Below are 20,560 nucleotides of genomic sequence, written 5' to 3' on the forward strand. Positions count from 1 at the left end.
AACTAATAAACTAGTTGCTTATGTCTATGGAAACCTTGTATAATGAATTCCATTTAATTACTTTACCCTCTGTTTCCTGAAAAAGAAAATGAACCACCTAAGACGATGACTATTTTAAGTTCAAGCAATTTATCATCTAACTTACTTTTCACTGGTCTGTAATGGTCGTAGATAAGTTGAAAGCACAGTCTGTAGTTCTTTAGAATATTCATTTTCTGTTTCTAAAATATTCTGTAGCACCTACAATAATGAAAAAGTGTTATTTGACATTTCAAAACCATCAAATATATTACAATTTATGAACTCTGGAAAGTTTATCAGTGTTCAATTTATATTATTTTTTCTACATTATGCTAATGTTTTTGAAATCTTCACTACCTTTGATTCTCAAGCTATTAACTACTAAATCCAAGTAATGAATTATTACTAAAGCCTGTACAACTTACCTTATCTTGTTGTTGTTGTTATGTGCTGTCAAGCCAGCCTCCAGTCACAGCGATCCCTCCTTGGGTTTCCAAGGCGGTATCACTACGGGATTAGATTGCCCAACCTTCCTTCTGAGGAGTGGTTGGTGGGTTTGAACCGCCAGCCTTCTGGTCAGCAGTCAAGTGCCTTAGGCACTATGCTACCATAGCTCCTTACCTTATCTTACTGTCATCTATATTATTAAATAAGTATATCTACAATTAATCCCATTACCAGAGAAGTGATGCCAAATCTATTTGGATAAAGACCACTTTAGTCAATGTAATTTTAAAGTTATCTTTTACTTTTAAAAACATGAAGTCTATACTACTTTGTGAAAATGAAGGAACCACCAATAATCACAACAGCACAGATGAATCTGTAAAGCACTGTCATGCGAAAGAAGTCATTCACAGAAAAGTACGTCCTGTGTAATTCCATTTATATTAAGTCCAAGAATAGGAAAACTAATCTATGATGATAGAAATCAGCAAACAGGTTGTGACAATGGGCAAAGAGCCATGAGAAAAATTTCTGGGAAGATGAACATGTTCTATATTTTGATTCAGGTATTATATAGATACATCCAACATTTGTGGTGGCTCAATGAAATGTACCCTTAAAATGCATGCATTTTAAAAACATGGAGTTTACTCTTTAGACTGTATCTAGCAAATCTAAATCATTTTCTTGAAACTATAGACATTCATTAGATAATGTCAGAGTCTCAAATCATCCTACGTACTACACTTTCTAAAAACTAAAGGTCTACCAATATTTTAATAGCCACTATTTTGTTAGAAGACAGCAAAAAATATATAAATCAACCTTAAAATATTTCTTGATAACCTATATTGTTGTAGTGAATTTAGCCAAAATCAGTTAACTACCAAAAGCTGACAAAGAAATATAAAATACAAAGGAGTTGAAATAAAATATAAACTTCTTTTAATCAATAACCATTGAGTAAAGTCACTTCATAGTTCAGAACAAGAAAACAGCCATGGCTTCCATATAGAGCCCAGACATAAAAGTTTAGTTTTTAAAATGATTCAGTAAATCAAGCTACCAATTACTGATGTTTACTATACTCTCAAGGAACACTGGTGCAGTGGTCAAAGCAGTCAGGTGCCAACTACAAGACTGAACCTACCAGCCACTCCATGGTCAAAAGATGTGCAGTCTACTTCCATAAAGGTTTATAGCCTTGAGAACCCTATGGGGCAGTTCTACTCTGTCCTTTAGGGCTGCTATAAGTAGAAATCGACTCAGTGGCAGTTGGCAGTTTGAACCCACCCAGTGCTACCATAGAAGAAAAGGTCTAGTGATTTGTTTCTGTAAAGATTACAGCCAAGAACCCTATAGAACAGTCCTTCTCTGTTATACATGGGGTCATGAGGAGTTAAAATTGACTTGATAGTAATTAACAACAATACAACATACAAGATGCTCTGTAAATACTAAATCTAATCCTTGCAAAATTTTTTGCAGATTTTTTTTTCATTTTACAGATGAAAATCTAAAGCTTAAGTAACTTCTCCAAAATCATACAGCTAACAAATAGTGAAACCGAGAGAATCTACATCTTTCTGGCATTCTACTATACCACATTGCTTTCTCCAGGTTTCACAAAGGACTTACAATACCTATAGGACTTGGTGTTAAAGAAAACCCCTTCCTCACACCATGGGATTAAATCAACTTATGTTGGACAGTAAGTTTTTTTCATCAAAAATGCATATCTCCTGTATTTTCTGAGCATCTACCACATGCACCAAGACGTGCTATTTATCTTCTAAAACTAACAAATCATCATAATTTAATCATTCAAAAGAAATTATAGAGAATAAAATCATCAAATGTGCTCACTTTTCTTCTTATGATTCTTAACACTCCAGAAGCCACGTAAGTTAAATATTTAAGAAAAAAAAGTAATCATTAAGCTAAATTTACATTTCAGCATTAATAAATGTAACATGAATTATTCTGTTCACTACTGTTTTCTATAAACTCTGAGGAGAAAGTACAGTCATTCAGAAATGCAAACCTGATTAAATAACTTACATACTGAACTATTTAAATGAAAAAAAAAAAATCAGAGGTTCTTTCACTGGTGACACTGAACTCTAGTTTAGTCTCTGAATAGATCTATTCATTTAAGAAGACTGGTAGAGCAAGCCAGAGGGAGGCGGGACCACTCAGGGAGTTCATTCTTTTGTTGGGAAATTTGGATGCTGACCCTAAGATTATAATGTCTTCCTTCTAAGAAATACTCATTTAAACACAAATGTCAAAGGACTGGGTAGACAGAGAACATAGTGTGACACTAGTTACTCCATCATCAGAGCATTAGGCTTTAAACTTGATCTTATCCTTCAAACCATAAATGTGAAAAGCAAGCCAAGTATAAAGGGGCTTTGAATTTAAAATAAATAAAACCTGTCACAGATGTATCAGTAAACTCCTTCACGAATGTTAAAACAAAGGTAGAAACTCTGATTTAGTTTCTTAATTACAAATATCATTTACTTAGCAACACTGCTTAAAGCATGCGTGGAAACCTTATATATCTATTTTTCAAAAAGCAGCAGAACAGCTCCTATGTGATAATAGAAAGGTAAATTATAACTGCTAGAAAACATCACTAATAAATATGGAGAAAAATCAAGTAAGATACAAAAGCTTCCCATAAGAATCCATCAAAAACAACTACAAAGAACCTTTTGCCAAAAAGCTAAATGTACTACAATAGTTAAGCTGCTTAATTTCAACTACTAGTCATAAACGTTCTTTTTAAATAACTGCTAATGACAATTTCTATAATATTACTAACCAAATCAAGTCACACTTAGCTTTTCTACAAAATAAACAATCAAGTCTTTGCTAACTGAATCATGCTTACAAATTACAAAGATCTATCCTGTACTTTTCTGAATTCCATTCACCTCTGCCAGGAGGGTGAAATTCACTTCCTGTCCTGGTCAGCATATGTGTATATTCTAATAATCACCTTTCTCCCCTTTCTTGAGTTCTGCATGCTTTGGCTGCTGCAGGACCCCATGAGACCTCAGGGACTGCCTTCTAGAGCTCCATCACACATAAGGCTGGGCACCAAGGAAAAGCGTGCAGTTTTCATGGAAATGGCAGCTTTTACAATCCATAACCCTGATGAATGGCACAGAGAGCTGAGCTCATCCAGTGCAAGCTTTCCCTGAGTCATGAGGCGTGGAAAATCAAGTATAGTCAAACAATAGTGTCACACAGGAGGGTGAAAAAACATCAGTCAAGTCACACAGACAGTTCCTAAACTGTCAACCATTAAAACAAAACAAAAAAAGTACTTCTTTACCTTACAGACAAACAGAAACTTTATTATTATTATCATTAGAGGAGCACTAAGCTTCTCTAATTTTACAGATGGGTTACAAATTTCACTGCAAATTTTGGTGGGTGTTTCATTTCATGTTACTGACAGTCTTATAAAAATAAGTAATTGGCTTATTCTTAAGAGAAGAAACAGATAACATTAAGAAATTTTTAAAATTTGATCTGAATAATATATAAGATTATCACCATCATAAACTAAAACCAAATTTCAAAAAGTTAAGTCTTAGTCTATAAGTACAAAAGGAAAACTATAAAAATGGCATAATTATTCTAAACACTCTTCCAACCCTACGGAATCAGTCCCTGCCATGCCCACATAAAGAAAAAAAAATCATTTAATGTTTAATTTCCAATTTAGAGTATTTAAATTTTCAGAAAGTAAAATAAGACAATTCAGCCTTTAGTAAACTATTTGTCTGTAAACCAAACCCAAACCCACTGCCACTCAGTTAATTCCAACTCATAGGAACCTCCATAGGGTTTCCAAGGCTGTGCATCTTTGCAAAAGCAGGCTGCCTCATCTTTCTCTCATGGAGAGGCTCATGTGTTCTAACTACAGACCTTTGGGTTAGCAGCCCAATACTTTAACTAAAGGTGTACTGAACTAAGTACTAACTAAAGCCCTTCCCAGCTCTATAAATCTGTAAGTCATAAGGATATTCAGTAGAAGCTTCTCATTTGCAGTGGCAATTACTGATTTAATGTAATATGTTGATCTCTACTTCTCCACAATAACTACACATTACGTCTAAAGGAGAGTTTGAAGGGGCCATTAAATGTTTGTTTTATATCATTGTACCTTTTGAAGAAACTGTGTTTTTGTAGTATTTCTAAATTCAGAGATTCAAAAAGGCCTTAAGATATATTTCTTCAAAATGTTAAAGGCTTACTATACAGTAGCTACCATAAAAGCTATCAGGTTCACTATGATATATATTCCCCTGAAGAAATCTGACATAAGCAAATATATATGTGTGCACAACAGTACTTCTGTATGCAAAGTAGTGAGGCTTTGGAGCTGGAAAGATCTAAGTTTAAATCTGGCTCTGCCACTTACTAGCCGTCACTGGACAAGTCCACGCATCTGTTTCTTTTTTTTTTTTCCTTTAAAAAGAAAAAAGAAGTCTTCACTGAGTTATTATAGTCACTCAACAGTGTCAGTTTTCATGACTTAAGGTAGAAAGAGACCTCAGAAACTACCTAGTACAACCTCTTACTTCCAAACCTAGAATACTATCTGTACCTACTTCTTGAATGATTCCATTAGTTGGGAGCTAAATATTTCATCACAAGAAAGACTTTTTCACTATATTAAGCAACTCAATTATTTCTTTGTTCTTTCACCAAACACTTAGCTCCTACTCCGTGCAAGACGACTCCTACCAAATGAAAATCTTAACTATAATCTTAATCTATATGAAATAAGAAAATTATTTTTTAAATAGGAACAAGAAATCAACAAGCGCTTCACTGTCCGTATAAATTGTGGGTAGAATTTAAGAAAGGAGGGAAACAGCTTTCTAGGGGAATCAGAAAGGAATAAATCTGGGTGCACCTTTTAAAATCCTCAAATCCCTAGGTAATTAACCACAAGTCCCTAGGCAGAGACATCAGATGTCCTAAGACTTAAAAGGAATCTTGGTAAAGGGAGAGAAAAGTAAAGGAAAAATAAAACATGAAAAGATAAAGCAATACTAGAATTTAGGATTAGTGCTGACCTACATAAATACAATAAAAAGATATCCCATTGAGACTACCAGAGAGATTCTCAGTTTCTCTTCTATCACCTAGCATCAGAGGTAATTGAAGGAGCAAAGAAAAAAGGACAGATGCAGCATTTGTCTGGAGTATAAGAAAGGTCCACAAAAGTTTACTATGACATTTTATTAAAGATACATGTAAATTTTTAATAATTTTACATTCAAACTAGTGATTACTACCTACTATATTTGCAATATTTCAAAGACAAAAGCTAGCCTGCCTTTTCCTAATATTTGGCATGAATGAAAGAACTATTTATTTTTCTCATACATGAAAAGTACTAATATACAGTAAATGTGAAAGGACTAATAAAACCTGAAAAATAAAATCATAATGTATCAACAAACATGTAAGCTCATAGCAACTGTATCGCCCCAAACTTAAGAAAACTAATTTTCTAACAATGAATGAGGAAACTTCTCATCCTCTAAAAGAAATAACTGAAAGATTTTCCATTCTTTATAATAAAAACCTCTCTTTGATCTCTATCAGGAAAGATGTCTATTACCATTTTGTAGATGTAGTTAATGTTCTTTCATGGTCAAAATCCACTATGTCCAGGCACGTCACAAATATGTTTCTTTTAATTATATTATCACATTACCCCTGAATACAGATCCCACAAGTAGTCCTCAAAAGCTACTGGGATGCCTGTTCATAAATTGAATGGCATGGTCCTTCAATGATATGTGAGACTTCACATGCTCTTACATATAGTCATACAGTGCATAACATCTACTGGGCAACATCCGGCTGCACATACATCCATGGTCCCATAAGGTTATAAAAGAGTTCAGAAATTCTGATCTGAGAACAGAACAAATGCAACAGCTTCCTGCACACAACACGGGTATCACATGTCTCTTGTATGCAAAACAAATGTACTGTCAGGTACATAATGCTACACTGTGTGTGTGTGTGTGTGTACGTATATATTAAATAATATGTCAATGATGTTGTTATGTGCTGGTGAGTTGGTTCTGACTCACAGCAACCATACAAACAACAGAATGAAACACTGCCTGGTCCCGCGCGATCCTCACAATCATTTCCATGCTTAAGCCCATCACTGCAGCCACTATGTCAATCCATCTCATTGAGGGTCTTCCCCTTTCCTGCTGACACTCTACTTTATCAAGTTTAATATCATTCTCTGGAGACTGGTCCCTTCTGGTAATATGATCAAAGTCATGACAAGATCAGTCATTCTCATTTCCAAAGAGCATTCCAGCTGTACTTCTTCCAAGAAAGATTTCTTCATTCTTCTAGCAGTCCGTGGTATTTTCAATATTCTCTTCCAACACCACAATTCAAAGGCATCAACTCTTCACTAACACCAAAATGTAAAGGCATCAACTCTTCTTTAGTCTTCTTTATTCATGTCTTGATAACAGGGAAAAAAAAAAAAAAAAAAACCAAACTCACTGCCAACGAGTTGATTCCAACTCATAGCAAGCCCCCCTTTGGGTTTCCAAGGCAGTAAATCTTTACTGAAGTATATTACCCAGTCTTCCTTCCGCGTAGTGGCTGATGGGTTTGAACCACCAACCTTCTGGTTAGCAAATGCACTAGGCACTATACCACCAGAGCGCCTCACGTCTTGATTGTTGTTGTTGTTACATGCCGTTGAGTCAGACCCGACTCACAGCGACCCCTGCTTGGGTTTGCGAGGCGGTATCATTACGGAAGTAGATTGCCCAATCTTCCTTCCAAGGAGTAACTGGTGGGTTTGAACAGCCAGCTTTCTTGTTAGCAGTAAAGTGCCTTAGGCACTACGCTACCAGAGCTCCTTCATGCCATGATAGTCATAATAAATCCCTATGTTACTGGCTTAAGTACATACTAGTCTGTACTTTCTGTCTAAAAAGTTTACCATATAATACTGCATGTTTCAACTCAGAAGCAGCAGCATCAAATCTCATGTATTGTGTGCCTGGAATGTTGTAGCATTATCTCTCTGTTTACTTTTTTTTTTTTTAATATTACCATGAAGTACGTCATGGCTCCCAAATGCAGCAAAATCAGTGCTAATGATAGCAGCAGCAACAGGCAAAGGAGAAGTACTGACTTAGAATGGAAACAAAAAGGTTATTAAACAACACGAAGGTGGAAAATCAGTGAATGCCATTGCTCATAATTCAGGCATCCGACACTCAACCATCAGAATGATCCTCAAAAACAAAACTAAAAAATTCTCCAACCTGTTAAAGGACTGGCTCCACTGAAAACCATAAAGCTAACAAAAATGTGATAGGGATCTATATCACATATGGAGAAATTGCTAGTGCTGTGGAATGAGGACCAAACACAAAAGTGAATCCCTCTCAGAACACTCAGAACACTCTCAGGGTTCACTGCTAAGGCTCGAAGCTTGTTTGAAATGTTTAAAGAAAAAGCAAGACCAGACTATGATATGATATTCACACAGTGCCCAAATCACATAATGTCCTGTTTCACTAAATGTATTATGGATGTAAGTGACATGCGAGTATACTTATCTTAACAAAAATGATCAAGAAACCACAAGAGATCTACATAAATGGAAGAACATCCCATGCTCATGGATAGGGAGATTGAACACTGTGAAGATGTCAATTCTACCCAAAGCAATCTATACATTCAATGCAATCCCAATCCAAATCCCATCAACATTTTTTAACGATATGGAAAAACCAATCACTAACTTTATATGGAAAGGAAAGAGACCTTGGATAAGCAAAGTACTATTAAAGAAGAAGAACAAAGTAGAAGGTCTCACATTGCTGGATTTCAAAACCTACTATACAGCCACAGTAGTCAAAACTGCCTGGTACTGGTATGATAGACACATAGGCCAATGGAATAGAACAGAGAACCCAAAAACAGATCCACCTACCTATGGTCAGCTGATCTTTGACAAAGGGGTGAAATCCATTAAATGGGGAAGAGAATATCTGTTGAATAAATGGTGCTGGCAAAACTGGAGATCCATTTGCAGAAAAATGAAACAAGATCTGTACCTCATACCATACACAAAAACTACCTCCAGATGGATCAAAGACTTAAATGTGAAACCTAATACTATAGAGTTCCTCAAGGAAAAACTAGGGGCAAATTTAGGGGCCTGAATATATAGCATAAATAGACTATCAGGCATAACCCAAACTGTACAAATAGCAGAAGAGAAACTAGATGAATGGAACCTTCTAAAAATTAAATTTTCATGTGCTTGCAAAGATGTCTCCAAAAGACAACCTACAGACTGGGAAAAAATATTCGGCAATGATACCTCTGACAAGGGACTTATTACTAGAATTTATAGAAAACTCCAACATCTCAACAACAAAAAGACTAACAATCCAATTAATAAATGGGTGGAAGACATGAATAGACACTTTACCGAAGAGGATATTCAGGCAGCCAACAAATATGAAGAAATGCTAATGAGCATTAGCCATTCAATGCAACACGCTGTAGGCACTAAGCTACCAGAGCTCCTAGAGAGATGCAAATCAAAACAACCATGAGATACCATCTGGGCCCAGCACCAGAAGCAAAGTTCAACAAGACAGAAAATAACAAATACTGTCAAGGATGAGGAGAGCTTGGGACCCTCATACACTGCTGGTAAAACTGTCAAATGATACAACCACTGTGGAAAGCAGTATGGCGATTTCTTAAAAAGTTTTAATTAGAAATACCATTTGACCTAGCCATTCCGCCATTCCATTACTAGGTATAAATCATAAAGAAGTGAGAGCCAGGACAAGAACAGATATATGCACACCCATGCTCATCACAACACTATTTACAATAGCCAAAAGACAGAAACAATCTAGGTGTCCATCAACTGAGGAATGGATAACGAAACTATGGTACATACACACAATGGAATACTATGCAACCCTAAAGAATAACATAGAATCTCCAAAACACCGCGTAACATGGATGAACTTGGAGGACATTATGCTGAGTGAAAAAAGTCAATCACAGAAGGGCAAATATTATATTAGCCCATTGTTGTAAAAAGGCAAGGAACAGTTTATCTATGGAAGAAAATATTCTTTGTGGTTACCATGGGTGGGAGGGGAGGGGAAGGAACACTGTTAAGATACGTAGAGACAAGCAATGATTTGGGTGAAGAGAAGGCCAATGTACCAAATGTGAGTGATCAACACAGTGGCACTGAGGAAGAGGAAGACATAGAGAGGTATGTGGGAAGTACAGACAACAAAGATGAACCCTTTTGCACATAGAGTACTGTGTTGTCAGTGAAAGCAAACATGGATATACGGGTGGACGGATGGACAGGCTGAACTACTAGGTATGTCTGTGCACAGGAAAGTGTGCCCAAGACTGTGTATAGGATTGGCAGACAATGTTTCTACAAGTATATTGGTATGCTCTGTAAGAATTCCCAGGTATATAGTAGAGCTGACAAGGAACAAGGCTGTAGTCACTTCTTGGCCACAGCCAGCTACCAAGAGGAAGAAAGTAGTTGGACCTGTGGGCTTAGCTGGACCCTGACCATAGTCAAGGGGACATCAAGCTCAATTGGCATAACATACTACACAAAACATTGTTCCACATCCTACTTTGGTGAGCAGCAACTAGGATCTTAAAAGCCTGCAAGCAGCCATCAAGATGTAACGATGGGTTTCTTATCTTCCAGAGCAAAGAAGAATGAAGAAAACCAAAGATTCATGGAAACAAATAGTCCAAGCAACTGGTACACCAAACAATCCTGAGCCTATATGACTATGAGACCAGAAGAACTAGATGGTACCCAGCTATCACTGTCAACCATTCGGAGGGAGATCTATGTAGGAGATCCTGGATAGAGTGGGAGAACAATGTGGAACAAAATTCAACATCATTAAAAAGAAAAAGAGAAAGTCCAGGTATGCTGGTCTGATAGAGTCTGATGGAACCACTGAGACCACCATGGCCCCTAGCAGCCTTCAGGTCCGGAATTGAACCCACACCTGTGTCTTCCATCCAAACAAGAGACAGGCATATGAGCTCAACATTTACCATAGGTAGATACACTCCTAGGAGAGAACAATCAGAGGAGAATAGAAGGGCTATGTATGCACAGCGAGACAGCTCAGGAGGCAGGAGTGCATGGAGGGAAGGACACAGGGAAGAGTTAACTATGGAGAGAAGTGGGAGGTGAACTGCTGCATTGTGGCAGACTGCAGTCAATGTCATGAGACAAAGTATATGTGAGCTGCTGTATGGAAAGTGAATTTGCTTTGTAAACTTTCACCCAAATCACACACACAAAAAAAAGATTAATAATAAAAAAAAAAAAAGAGAAAAGAAAGAAAGAAGAATGAAAATAACTACTTCTTAAAGGTCATATACTTTACGGCCAATCAGCTAATCCCTCTTAATGCTACTACAAAGCAAGTATTATTACACTCATTTTACAGATGAACCAACTGAAGCTTAGGAAGCTAAGTGTGCTTCCCTCAAGTAACAATTCTTATACTTAAAACATTATAAAGAGACTTATTTTAAATAATATGTACATGAGAAAATAAAGATGAGAGTGGTATTTGGGTTTATCACTAAACCTAATCAATCTTTACTTAAAATACCTTTTATTTTTTTCTTCCTTCCATTGTCACTTCTCTAGTCTACGACCCCAATAACCTCCTGGCTCATGTTCTGCAACAGCTTCCTAACTGCTTAGAATCCCTCTCTTTCCATTGCCAACACTTTTCAGACTCTGTTGTCAAAGTAATACCCCCAATCATTGTCATCTGCATGTTCATGAAGTTAAAACAACTTACTACTGTATTTTTCTCCGACTGAAGAAAGAAAAATATAATCTAGAAAATACAAAAAAAAAACCATGAAGAAGAGAATAAATCCATAATAATTCTGCCACTCAAAAAACAACCATTCTGGCACAGATCGTTCTATTTTCAACACCAATGTTTTTACATAATTAACTCATGTTATCTATACAATTTTATAGGAACTCTGGTGCTTCAGTGGGTAAGGTATATGGCTGCTAACCAGAAGAATGGTAGTTCAAATCCATTAGGTGGTCTGCAGCAAGAAGATGAGGCAATCTACTTGCATAAAGATTTACAGCCTTGGAAATCTTATGGGCGTTGCTATGTGTCAGAATCGACTGGATGGCAGTGGGTTTATTTTAAACACCATTTTATATTCTTTTGGCTGCATTTAACAGGAAAAAAATATATTTATATTTTTTAAAGCCTCATATGCATTTTTAATAATTCTAAATTGATACACCACTGGTTACATAATCATCCTCGTATTGCTGCATATTTAGGTTACCTGCAATTTATTACTGTAATAAAGAATCCTATGAAAACACTTTTGCCCAAGTATCTTAGAATACATTTCAGGTTATTTCTTTACAGTTGACTTCAGGAAGCAGAATTACTAGATTAAAGTGCTTGAATTATTTTCAGAATTTTATATAAATCTGTCATATTACTTTTGAGAAACTCTTACATGGATTTACATGCCCGCTATTAGTAAATCCAGGAGCTCTAGTAGTGTAGTGCCTACAGCATTTGACTGCTAGCCAGAAGGCTGGCGATGCAAAGCCACCAGCCACTCCTGGGAAGGAAGACTGGGTGATCTACTTCCATAGAGATACTGCCTCGGAAACCCAGGGAGGGATTGCTATAAATTGGAACCAACTCAATAGTAGTGAGTTTGGTTTTTTTTTGTATTAGTAAATCTGAGGATTTTTACACAAATTTAATACCACAAATATGGCTTTAAGCTCCCAAAACTATTCATGTTAAGTTTCAAAATGCAGCAAGTTTTGAGATTCTGTAATGCTTGTCTGATATGTAAAATACCTAGACCCTCTCCTCAATTCTGTGCCATTTGAGATACACACACACACGCAAGTTGTTGCTGGCTGCTGTCAACTCAACTCCCATTGGCTGCGATCCCATGTGACAGAGCAGAACTGCCACTTAAGGTTTTCTTGGCTGGAATTTTTACAGAAGATTTTACCAGATCTTTCTCCCATTGAGCAGCTTGGTCAGTTCAAATTGCCAACCTTTCAGTTAGCAGTTGAAGGCTTAACTATTTGTACCATCAGAGCTCCCTCATATATATGTGAGCCGTAAGAGAGATGGTAATCAAAGCTACAATGAGATACCACTCCTATAAGAACAGCAATAATAATAATAATAATAACAACAACACATACACCCACTCACACACCCACACATACACACTTATCCAAGTTAAGATTTTAAGATACAAAATAAACTAGGAACTAGAATGACCTAAAGTACTTACAATCTACTCCAAATACTAAGGTGTATCCCTGACCTACAGGCAGTCCCTGAATTATGAACAGTTGTTGTTGTTGTTATGTGCCGTCAAGTCGGACCCAACTCACAGTGGCCCCTCCTTGGGTTTCCGAGGCAGTATCACTACAGAAGTAGATTGCCCAACCTTCCTTCTGAGGAGTAGCTGGTGGGTTTGAACCGCCAGCCTTCTGATGAGTAGTCAAGTGCCTTAGGCACAACGCTACAAGAGCTTCCTGGATTATGAACTAGTCCCATTAATAAATCTGTCAATTTTGTACATAAGTTGGAACAGTTAGATACAGTTCGTATCTAACATCATTTATGTCATAGTATATATATGCATAAAAATCATTAAAGATACACTTCCAGATACACTAGAAAATTTTAATATAATAATACAGTAATAACAATTTTTGGTGTGTGATGCAGTAGTAATCATCTGTTATTATGAACCACTATATGTACCCTTGAATTTTTAATATAATAGGCTCTACAAAGGTTGGTTTATAACTACAGATTGTACATAAGCCCAACATTCATAACCCAGGGTTTGCCTGTAATGGCATTCAATGCATAAAAAAATTTAAATCTCATTAAGCACCTTATAAAATCTCATTTTTAAAGCTTTGTAATAACATAGGGAAATAATCACAACACTGTTACATGGCAAGAGCAGGGCATAATTCCATATATATGATACTAAAATAAAAGTATTAAAAGTAATACACAAATGTGAAAACTAAAGCCATAAAATTCTTAGAAGAAAATACAGGCACATGGCTGTGGCGCATAGTTTTTAAATGATGGATTATCAGATATCACAACAAAAGCACAAGTAGCAAAAGACAAAACAGATAAATAGGACATCATAAAAATGAAGTAATTTTATCAAAGGGCTTTATAAATTTTAGAAAAGAAACAAAAAAGAGAAAAGACAATCTATAGATTGACAGTAAGTTTTCAGGAACCATATATCCCACCAATGGTCAAATATCCAAAATGTATTTTAAAATCTTAAACTTAACAACAGAAAGACAAACAATCCAATTAAAAAATGGGCAAAGTATTTGAACAGATAATTCAGTTCACCAAAAAGGATATTCAAATAGCCAACAAACACATGAAAAAAGTGCTCAATATCATTAGCCATTAATTCAGTGCCACAGAGTCGATTCCGACTCACAGAGACCCTATAGGACAAAGTAGAAATACTCCAAGGCTGTAATGTTCACAGAAACAGACTGCCACACCTTTCTCCCACAGAGTGGTTGGTGGGTTGAAATGCTGACCTTTTGGTTAGCACCTGAACACCTAACCACTGCACTACCAGGGCTCATTAGCCATAAGAGAGATGGTAATTAAATCTACAATGAGATACCACCCCAATCCTTTAAGAACAGCAATAATAATAATAATAATAAAGGAAAACAACAGGTGATGGAAAATTTATGGAGAAACTGCAACCCTCATCCATTGCTGGTGGGAATGTAAAATAGTACAGCAAAGGTGGAAAACAGTTTGGTGATTCCTCAAAAAGTTGAACATAAGAATATGGCCCAGTCATCCTAGATATAAACCCAGAAGTAGTGAAAGCAGGAATGCAAAGAGAAACCTATATATATCAATGGTTACTGAAGCATTTTTCACAAAAGCCATAAGGAAAAAACAATCAAAATCTGCAGATGAATGGATTTAAAAATATAGTATATACACACAAAGGATACTCATCAGCCATAAAGAGAAATGAAGTCCTGATGCATGCCACAACATGGATGAAACTTGAAAACATCATCCTGAGGGAAATAAGTCAGCTGCACAAGGATAAATATCTACTAATGTGAAATAAGCCAATATATATACAGAAACCAAAGACTATTAGTGGTTAGCAGGGAGAGAGGGGGAAAAGGAGACAATGAGTTCATGTTAATGGTGGTGGAATAATTTGGGAAAGGACAGCAAGAATGGCTGTGTAACTTGAGGAATATAAGCAATGTCACTGGATTGTATATGTACAAATTACTGAGCTGGTATATGTTTTATTATATATATTTTCACCGCAATAAAAAATATATAGAATTAAAAGAAATACACCATAATATAGTTACAGCTGCATGTCAGATAATGAGTGATTTAAATTTCCCTCTTCATGTTCTAAATAAACCAAAACCAAAAACCATACCCAATGCCACTGAGCCAATTCCAAGTCATATCGATTAACCCACAACGGGTTTCCAAGGCTATAAATCTTTACAGACAAAGATTGCCTCATCTTCTTCCTGCAGATCAGCTGGCAGGTTTGAACTACTGACATTCTGGTTAGCAGCCAAATGCCTTACCCGCAACACCACCAGAGCTCCTTCAGTTAGACAGTTTACCTATATTCTACATTGTTGACTTTTGGAGACATTCAAAAAAACAGTATTTTTAAAAATGTTTTTAAGATTACTTACCACATTATAATAGCCTTTGTTAATTGCAGTTGTATCAAACCCTTTAGGAGGGCTCTTCAAAGCTCCTGACTTGGGAGATACAGGCTTTTCTGAAATAAAAATTTAATATAGTCTTACTGCTCAACACATGAGATTAAGGAACTCATTGGATCAATGAACTCAGTGACAATGTGGGGAACCTCACATATTCCAGTCTATTGATCCAGCAACCTCAAATGAAATAATCAAAATATAAAGCAAAAGAAAAGGCCTCTGGCTAGAGATGCTACAAGTCTCTTACCACTTTCTGATATTAAGCTCAATCATAAACACATCACTCATCCCATTCTCCCAATTTCAGACTGAAAATGTCCAAAAGAGCTTATATACCATTATTATGAGCAAAATAAAGAACATTTTAGCTACAAGTGTAGCTTAATAAACCCATTGCCATCAAGTTGATTCTGACTCATATGGCCCTACAGGACAGAGCAGATCTGCCCCACAGGGTTTCCAAGGCTATAAATCTTTATGGAAGCAGACTGTCACATTTTTCTCCCATGGAGTAAGTTGGTGAGATCGAACCGCCAACTTTTGGTTAGCAGCTGAGTGCCTTAACCACTGTGCCACCAGAGCTTCTATAGTTTTAACAGTGTGATGCTGTTGTTATGTGCCGTCGAGTCGGACCCGACTCATAGCGACCCCTCCTTTGGTTTCCAAGGCAGTATCACCATGGAAGTAGATTGCCCCATCTTCCTTCCAAGGAGTGGCTGGTGGGTTTGAACCGCCAGCCTTCTGGTTAGCAGTCAAGTGCCTTTGCCACTATGCTACCAGAGTTTAACAGTGTAGTAAATATAAAATACTACTCAAATAGAAAACTGAAAATGTTAGCATATATGTAACAGCATTAAAATATCAAGATCCACAGTTCTGGACGATCTTATAGGGATTCAGATCACTCTGAATGCAAAAGGCTTTCTAAAGAAGCAGGGCCTGGACATGAATAGATATATGCACACCAGTGTTCATCACAGCATTATTCACGATAGCAAAGAGATGCAAACAACCTAAGTGCCCATCAACCAAGGAATAGATAAACAAACTGTGGTATACACACACAACAGAATACTATGTAACTCTAAAGAATAACACAGAATCTGTAAAAACTGCATAATGTGGATGAACTTGGAGGACATTATGCTGAGTGCAATAAGTCAATCACAGGACAAATGGGTTAGTCCACAATTGTGAAAAGTTTATACACAGAAGGAAATTTTCTTTGTTGGTTACCAGGGATGGAAGGGCAGGGGAGGGAAAATTTCTAAATAGGTTATCTATGTGTGTGTGCAAGTATGCATGTGTATGTAAGTACATATATATATGAAAAATTATATACCCCCAAAGATTATTAGTGGTTACCAGGGGTAGGAGGGTGCAGAAAAGGGGAAGCCTTTGTTTGTGGGCATTGAGTTTATGGTAGAATATTTTGGAAAAGGATAGCAATAATGCTGATACAACGCGAAAATGTCATCAATGTCTTTGACCTGTGAATGTAGAAATTGTTATGCTGATGAATGTCTTGTTGTGCATGTTTTCAACACAATTAAAGTAAAAAAAAAAAAAAAAAAGTAGGACCTGCCTCAAGGCTTGAAATAACGGTCATGCACAGTAGACAGGCAAAAGATGACACCCTAAGAAAGGGCAAAACCAAGAAAAAGTCAAAGCATGGAATGAAATAATGAAGTGAGATACAAAGGGAAAAACAGACTGCACACCTTTGAATATAGCCAAGGAAGTACCAGATCACTAAAGGCAACCTACTCATAAAATAGTTTTCCTCTCAGAGACCACACTGGCACAAAGATTAAAACTGTCATGATTACCGCAAGGATTCAAATATTTTAAAATTGCACTGCTTTCCAACAAATATTTATATAGCACAATAGGTACTGCAGAAGTACTTGCTTATCGACAACACAGCTCTCTGGAGTGAGTGAGTGAGTGAGCGAGAGAGAGAGAGAGAGAGAGAGAGAGAGTGTGTGTGTGTGTGTGTGACTGATTCTTCAAGGCTATTATTGCTATGCCATGGAACTGAATTTCAACAGAGACATACATACTTTAGTGTCTATTTTATGCATAGGGATTTTTTTTTAATTAAAATTCAAATATCATGCCATTATCATAGCTAACAATCCCTTAATATTATCTAATATTTAGTCTATATTTAGAATTCCCATTGGTATCTCTCACATCTTTTGGCAGTGAGCTTATGTGAATCGGGAACTGAATAAGATCTACAAAGTGCAAATGCTTGTCAGGTCTCTAAGTCTCTTATTTCAGAGAAGTGCTTCCTCCTAATTTTTTTTCATGCCAGCAGAGAGCACAGAGGATGATCATGTTCTTTCCTCATCTGTGCTACCTACTTTTCTATCCACAGAGACTCAAGTAAGGTCTACAAGGGCAGAAACTTTGTTAGTTTGCTCACTGCTATAACACCAGTCCACCACTCATCTATCTGTTTGTCATACTGTGGTGGCTTGGTATGGTATTGCCATGAGATTGGAGGCTATGCCACTGGTACTTTAGGCAACAGCAGGGTCACCCATGGTGAACAGGTTTCAGCAGAGCTTCCAGACTAAGACAGACTGGGAAGAAGGAAGAGGCCAGACCCTTCTCAAAAAATTGCCAGTGAAAAAGGGAATATGCACATGACTATATGTTAGGAAGTTCTGGTAGAGTAGTGCACAAGGCATTTGACTGCTAACCAGAAGGCTGGCGGGTCAAACCTACCAGCCACTCCTCAGAAGGAAGACTGGGCAATCTATTCCCAGAGATACCACCTCGGAAACCCAAGGAGGGATCGCTATGAGTGGAATCAACTCAACTGCAGTGAGGTTTTTTGTTTTGTTTTGTTTAGGTATGTACGGTTGGCAGATGATATTGCTACATACGTATTTGTATGTGACGTACAAATGTTCATATAACTAGAAGTAACAGAGGGCAAAGTTAAAATTTATAACTTCTTAAGCACAGTCAACCACCCTGATGGAGCAAGTTGTTGGACCTGTGAGTTTGGGACCATGGTTGCAGGGGACATCAAGCTCAAAGTGCATAACATATCATACAAAAACATTGTTCTACATCCTAATCTGGTGAATAGTGACCCTCAACAAGATGGACTGACACAGTGGCTGCAATGATGGCTTCAAGCATAATAAGGACTGTGAGAATGGCACAGGATATGGTAGTGTTTCGTGCTGCTTTAAGTAGGGTCACTGTGAGTTGGAATCAACTTGACAACATCTAACAACCAACAATAAATGCCACTTTATTCCAGTTAATTTCAGATAATTCAACACAAAACACCCACACACATAGCAAAAGTTTAGCAATACAAAGGAAAACAAGGTCCTATGTTACCTTTGTCACTTTCCCAGTGTTACATCAAATACTGTTCATTGCAACTATACTAATAACTGCATCCAAAATACAGCTTGCATTGTATATTTCTTTTAGATGTCACAAATAAACAAATTATTACAACGTTACAAATTTAGGAAGTGCCAGTGTGAATGCTCATTAAAGATCTGTGGATCAGCAAATGAGAGTCACATTTAAATTCTGACACCATTGCCAAGTATAGTTTATTACTCATCTCAAGCTAACCAGCTCCTAAATAAGATTTCAAAGAAATGGCTTTACTGTACCACAGAAAATGAGCTGCCTAGAAATAGGAGAAATTAAAGTCAATACATGAGAAATAATCTTCTAAAAGAAATCTGATGACTATAAATGTATATACACAAAATTGGACTTACAAGGATACAAATCATTATTTCTGCTTACTCATGACTCAATTTAGGCTTCAATGGCATTCATTTTGATAACTACTTAGTACCTCTACTTCTATTTAATAACAGCAGTAGCCAACATCATTCCACTCCCAGAAATGGCCTTGTAGCTTCTTTCCCTTCCTCCTCCCTTAAATATACAAAGAAATCTTCTGGCGTATATGGATGTGTTTTAAAATATACATATATATCTATGTGTACAAAATGCAGTAGGAATTCAAGGATTTGTACCTATCTGAAAACAGAACTGTACCTTGATATTGTTGTTGTTATGTTCCGTCAAGTCGGCCCCGACTCATAGCGACCCCTCCTTGTGTTTCTGAGGCGGTATCATTAAGGAAGTAGATTGCCCAACCTTCCTTCCGGTACATTGATAGTAAGTGCTAAATAGTCATTAAATATCTTCCATAAAAAATTTTATATATTCAGGAATAATATACAATGTTTTTACAGTAAGCATCAGAAAGACCTTTCTACAGAATTTTGAATGATCTGTCTTCAAAGGAGGACTATGTCAAACAAGAAATCCATATAAAAGTTAAAACTGCAGATTCACAATGATGAAGCTTGGCAAGAACACTTCCACCTCTAGCCACAAGATGGCAAACAATTAATGACTATTTATATTTCGCTAAGGGGAGAGGGGGAGCTCTGGTAGCATAGTGGCTAAGACACTTGTCTGCTAACCAGACGGCTTCCTACTTCCATAGTAATACTGCCTCGGAAACCCAAGGAGGGGTCACTATGAGTCCGGGCCAACTCGATGGCACATAACAACAACAACAACAAAAGAGGAGAGGGGCTCTGGTGCATAGTGCCTAAGGCATTTGATTGCTAACCAGACTTAGTCACTCCTTGGAAGGCAGATTGGGCAATCTACTTAAGTAGAGATACACGGCCTTGGAAACCCAACAAGGGGTTGCTATGAGTCAGATCCTTCTTGACAGCTGCGAGTTTGGGTTTTTTTGGTTTTTAAGGAAATGTAGGAAACAGCACTGGTGGTACAGTGGTTAAGCCCTTGGCTGCTAACCAATATGTCAGTAGTTCTCACCAGCTGCTCTATGGGAGAAAAGTACTGCAGTCTTATAGAACTTAAAATTAAAGCCTTGGAAAGCTCTATAGGGCAGTTCTACTCTGTCCTACAGAGTCATTATGAATTGAAATCGACTTGATGGCAACAGGTTGTTTTTTTTTTTTTAGGGAAACAGAAGACATTAATTGGATATTCTTGAGAACTTCTCTGGACATAAGCAACCAAAACATATCATTTAGAGGTAAACTTCACTTCATTCAATAAAACTTAGTTTTATTCAATAAAAATATTTGTAAATCAAATAAAATTTTAATGTATAAGAGAAATTTTCAATTTAAA

At 36.8% G+C, this 20,560-nt stretch overlaps 1 protein-coding gene across 1 annotated transcript in view; it reads right to left on the reverse strand.

Moving 5' to 3' along the window:
• ARHGEF7 (Rho guanine nucleotide exchange factor 7) overlaps window positions 1–20,560 on the reverse strand; it is a 277,670-nt gene that overhangs the window by 79,875 nt on the left and 177,235 nt on the right. Inside the window, exons 6-7 of the mRNA XM_007942392.2 lie at window positions 15,359–15,447; window positions 146–240 (exon numbers count right to left, since the gene is read on the reverse strand). Coding sequence (XP_007940583.2) covers window positions 146–240; window positions 15,359–15,447 — 184 coding nt within the window. The remainder of the gene's footprint in view (window positions 1–145; window positions 241–15,358; window positions 15,448–20,560) is intronic.

Source organism: Orycteropus afer, unplaced genomic scaffold (assembly GCF_000298275.1).
Source record: "Orycteropus afer afer isolate SDZICR_OR568_19922 unplaced genomic scaffold, OryAfe1.0 scaffold00089, whole genome shotgun sequence".
Lineage (NCBI taxonomy): Eukaryota > Metazoa > Chordata > Mammalia > Tubulidentata > Orycteropodidae > Orycteropus > Orycteropus afer.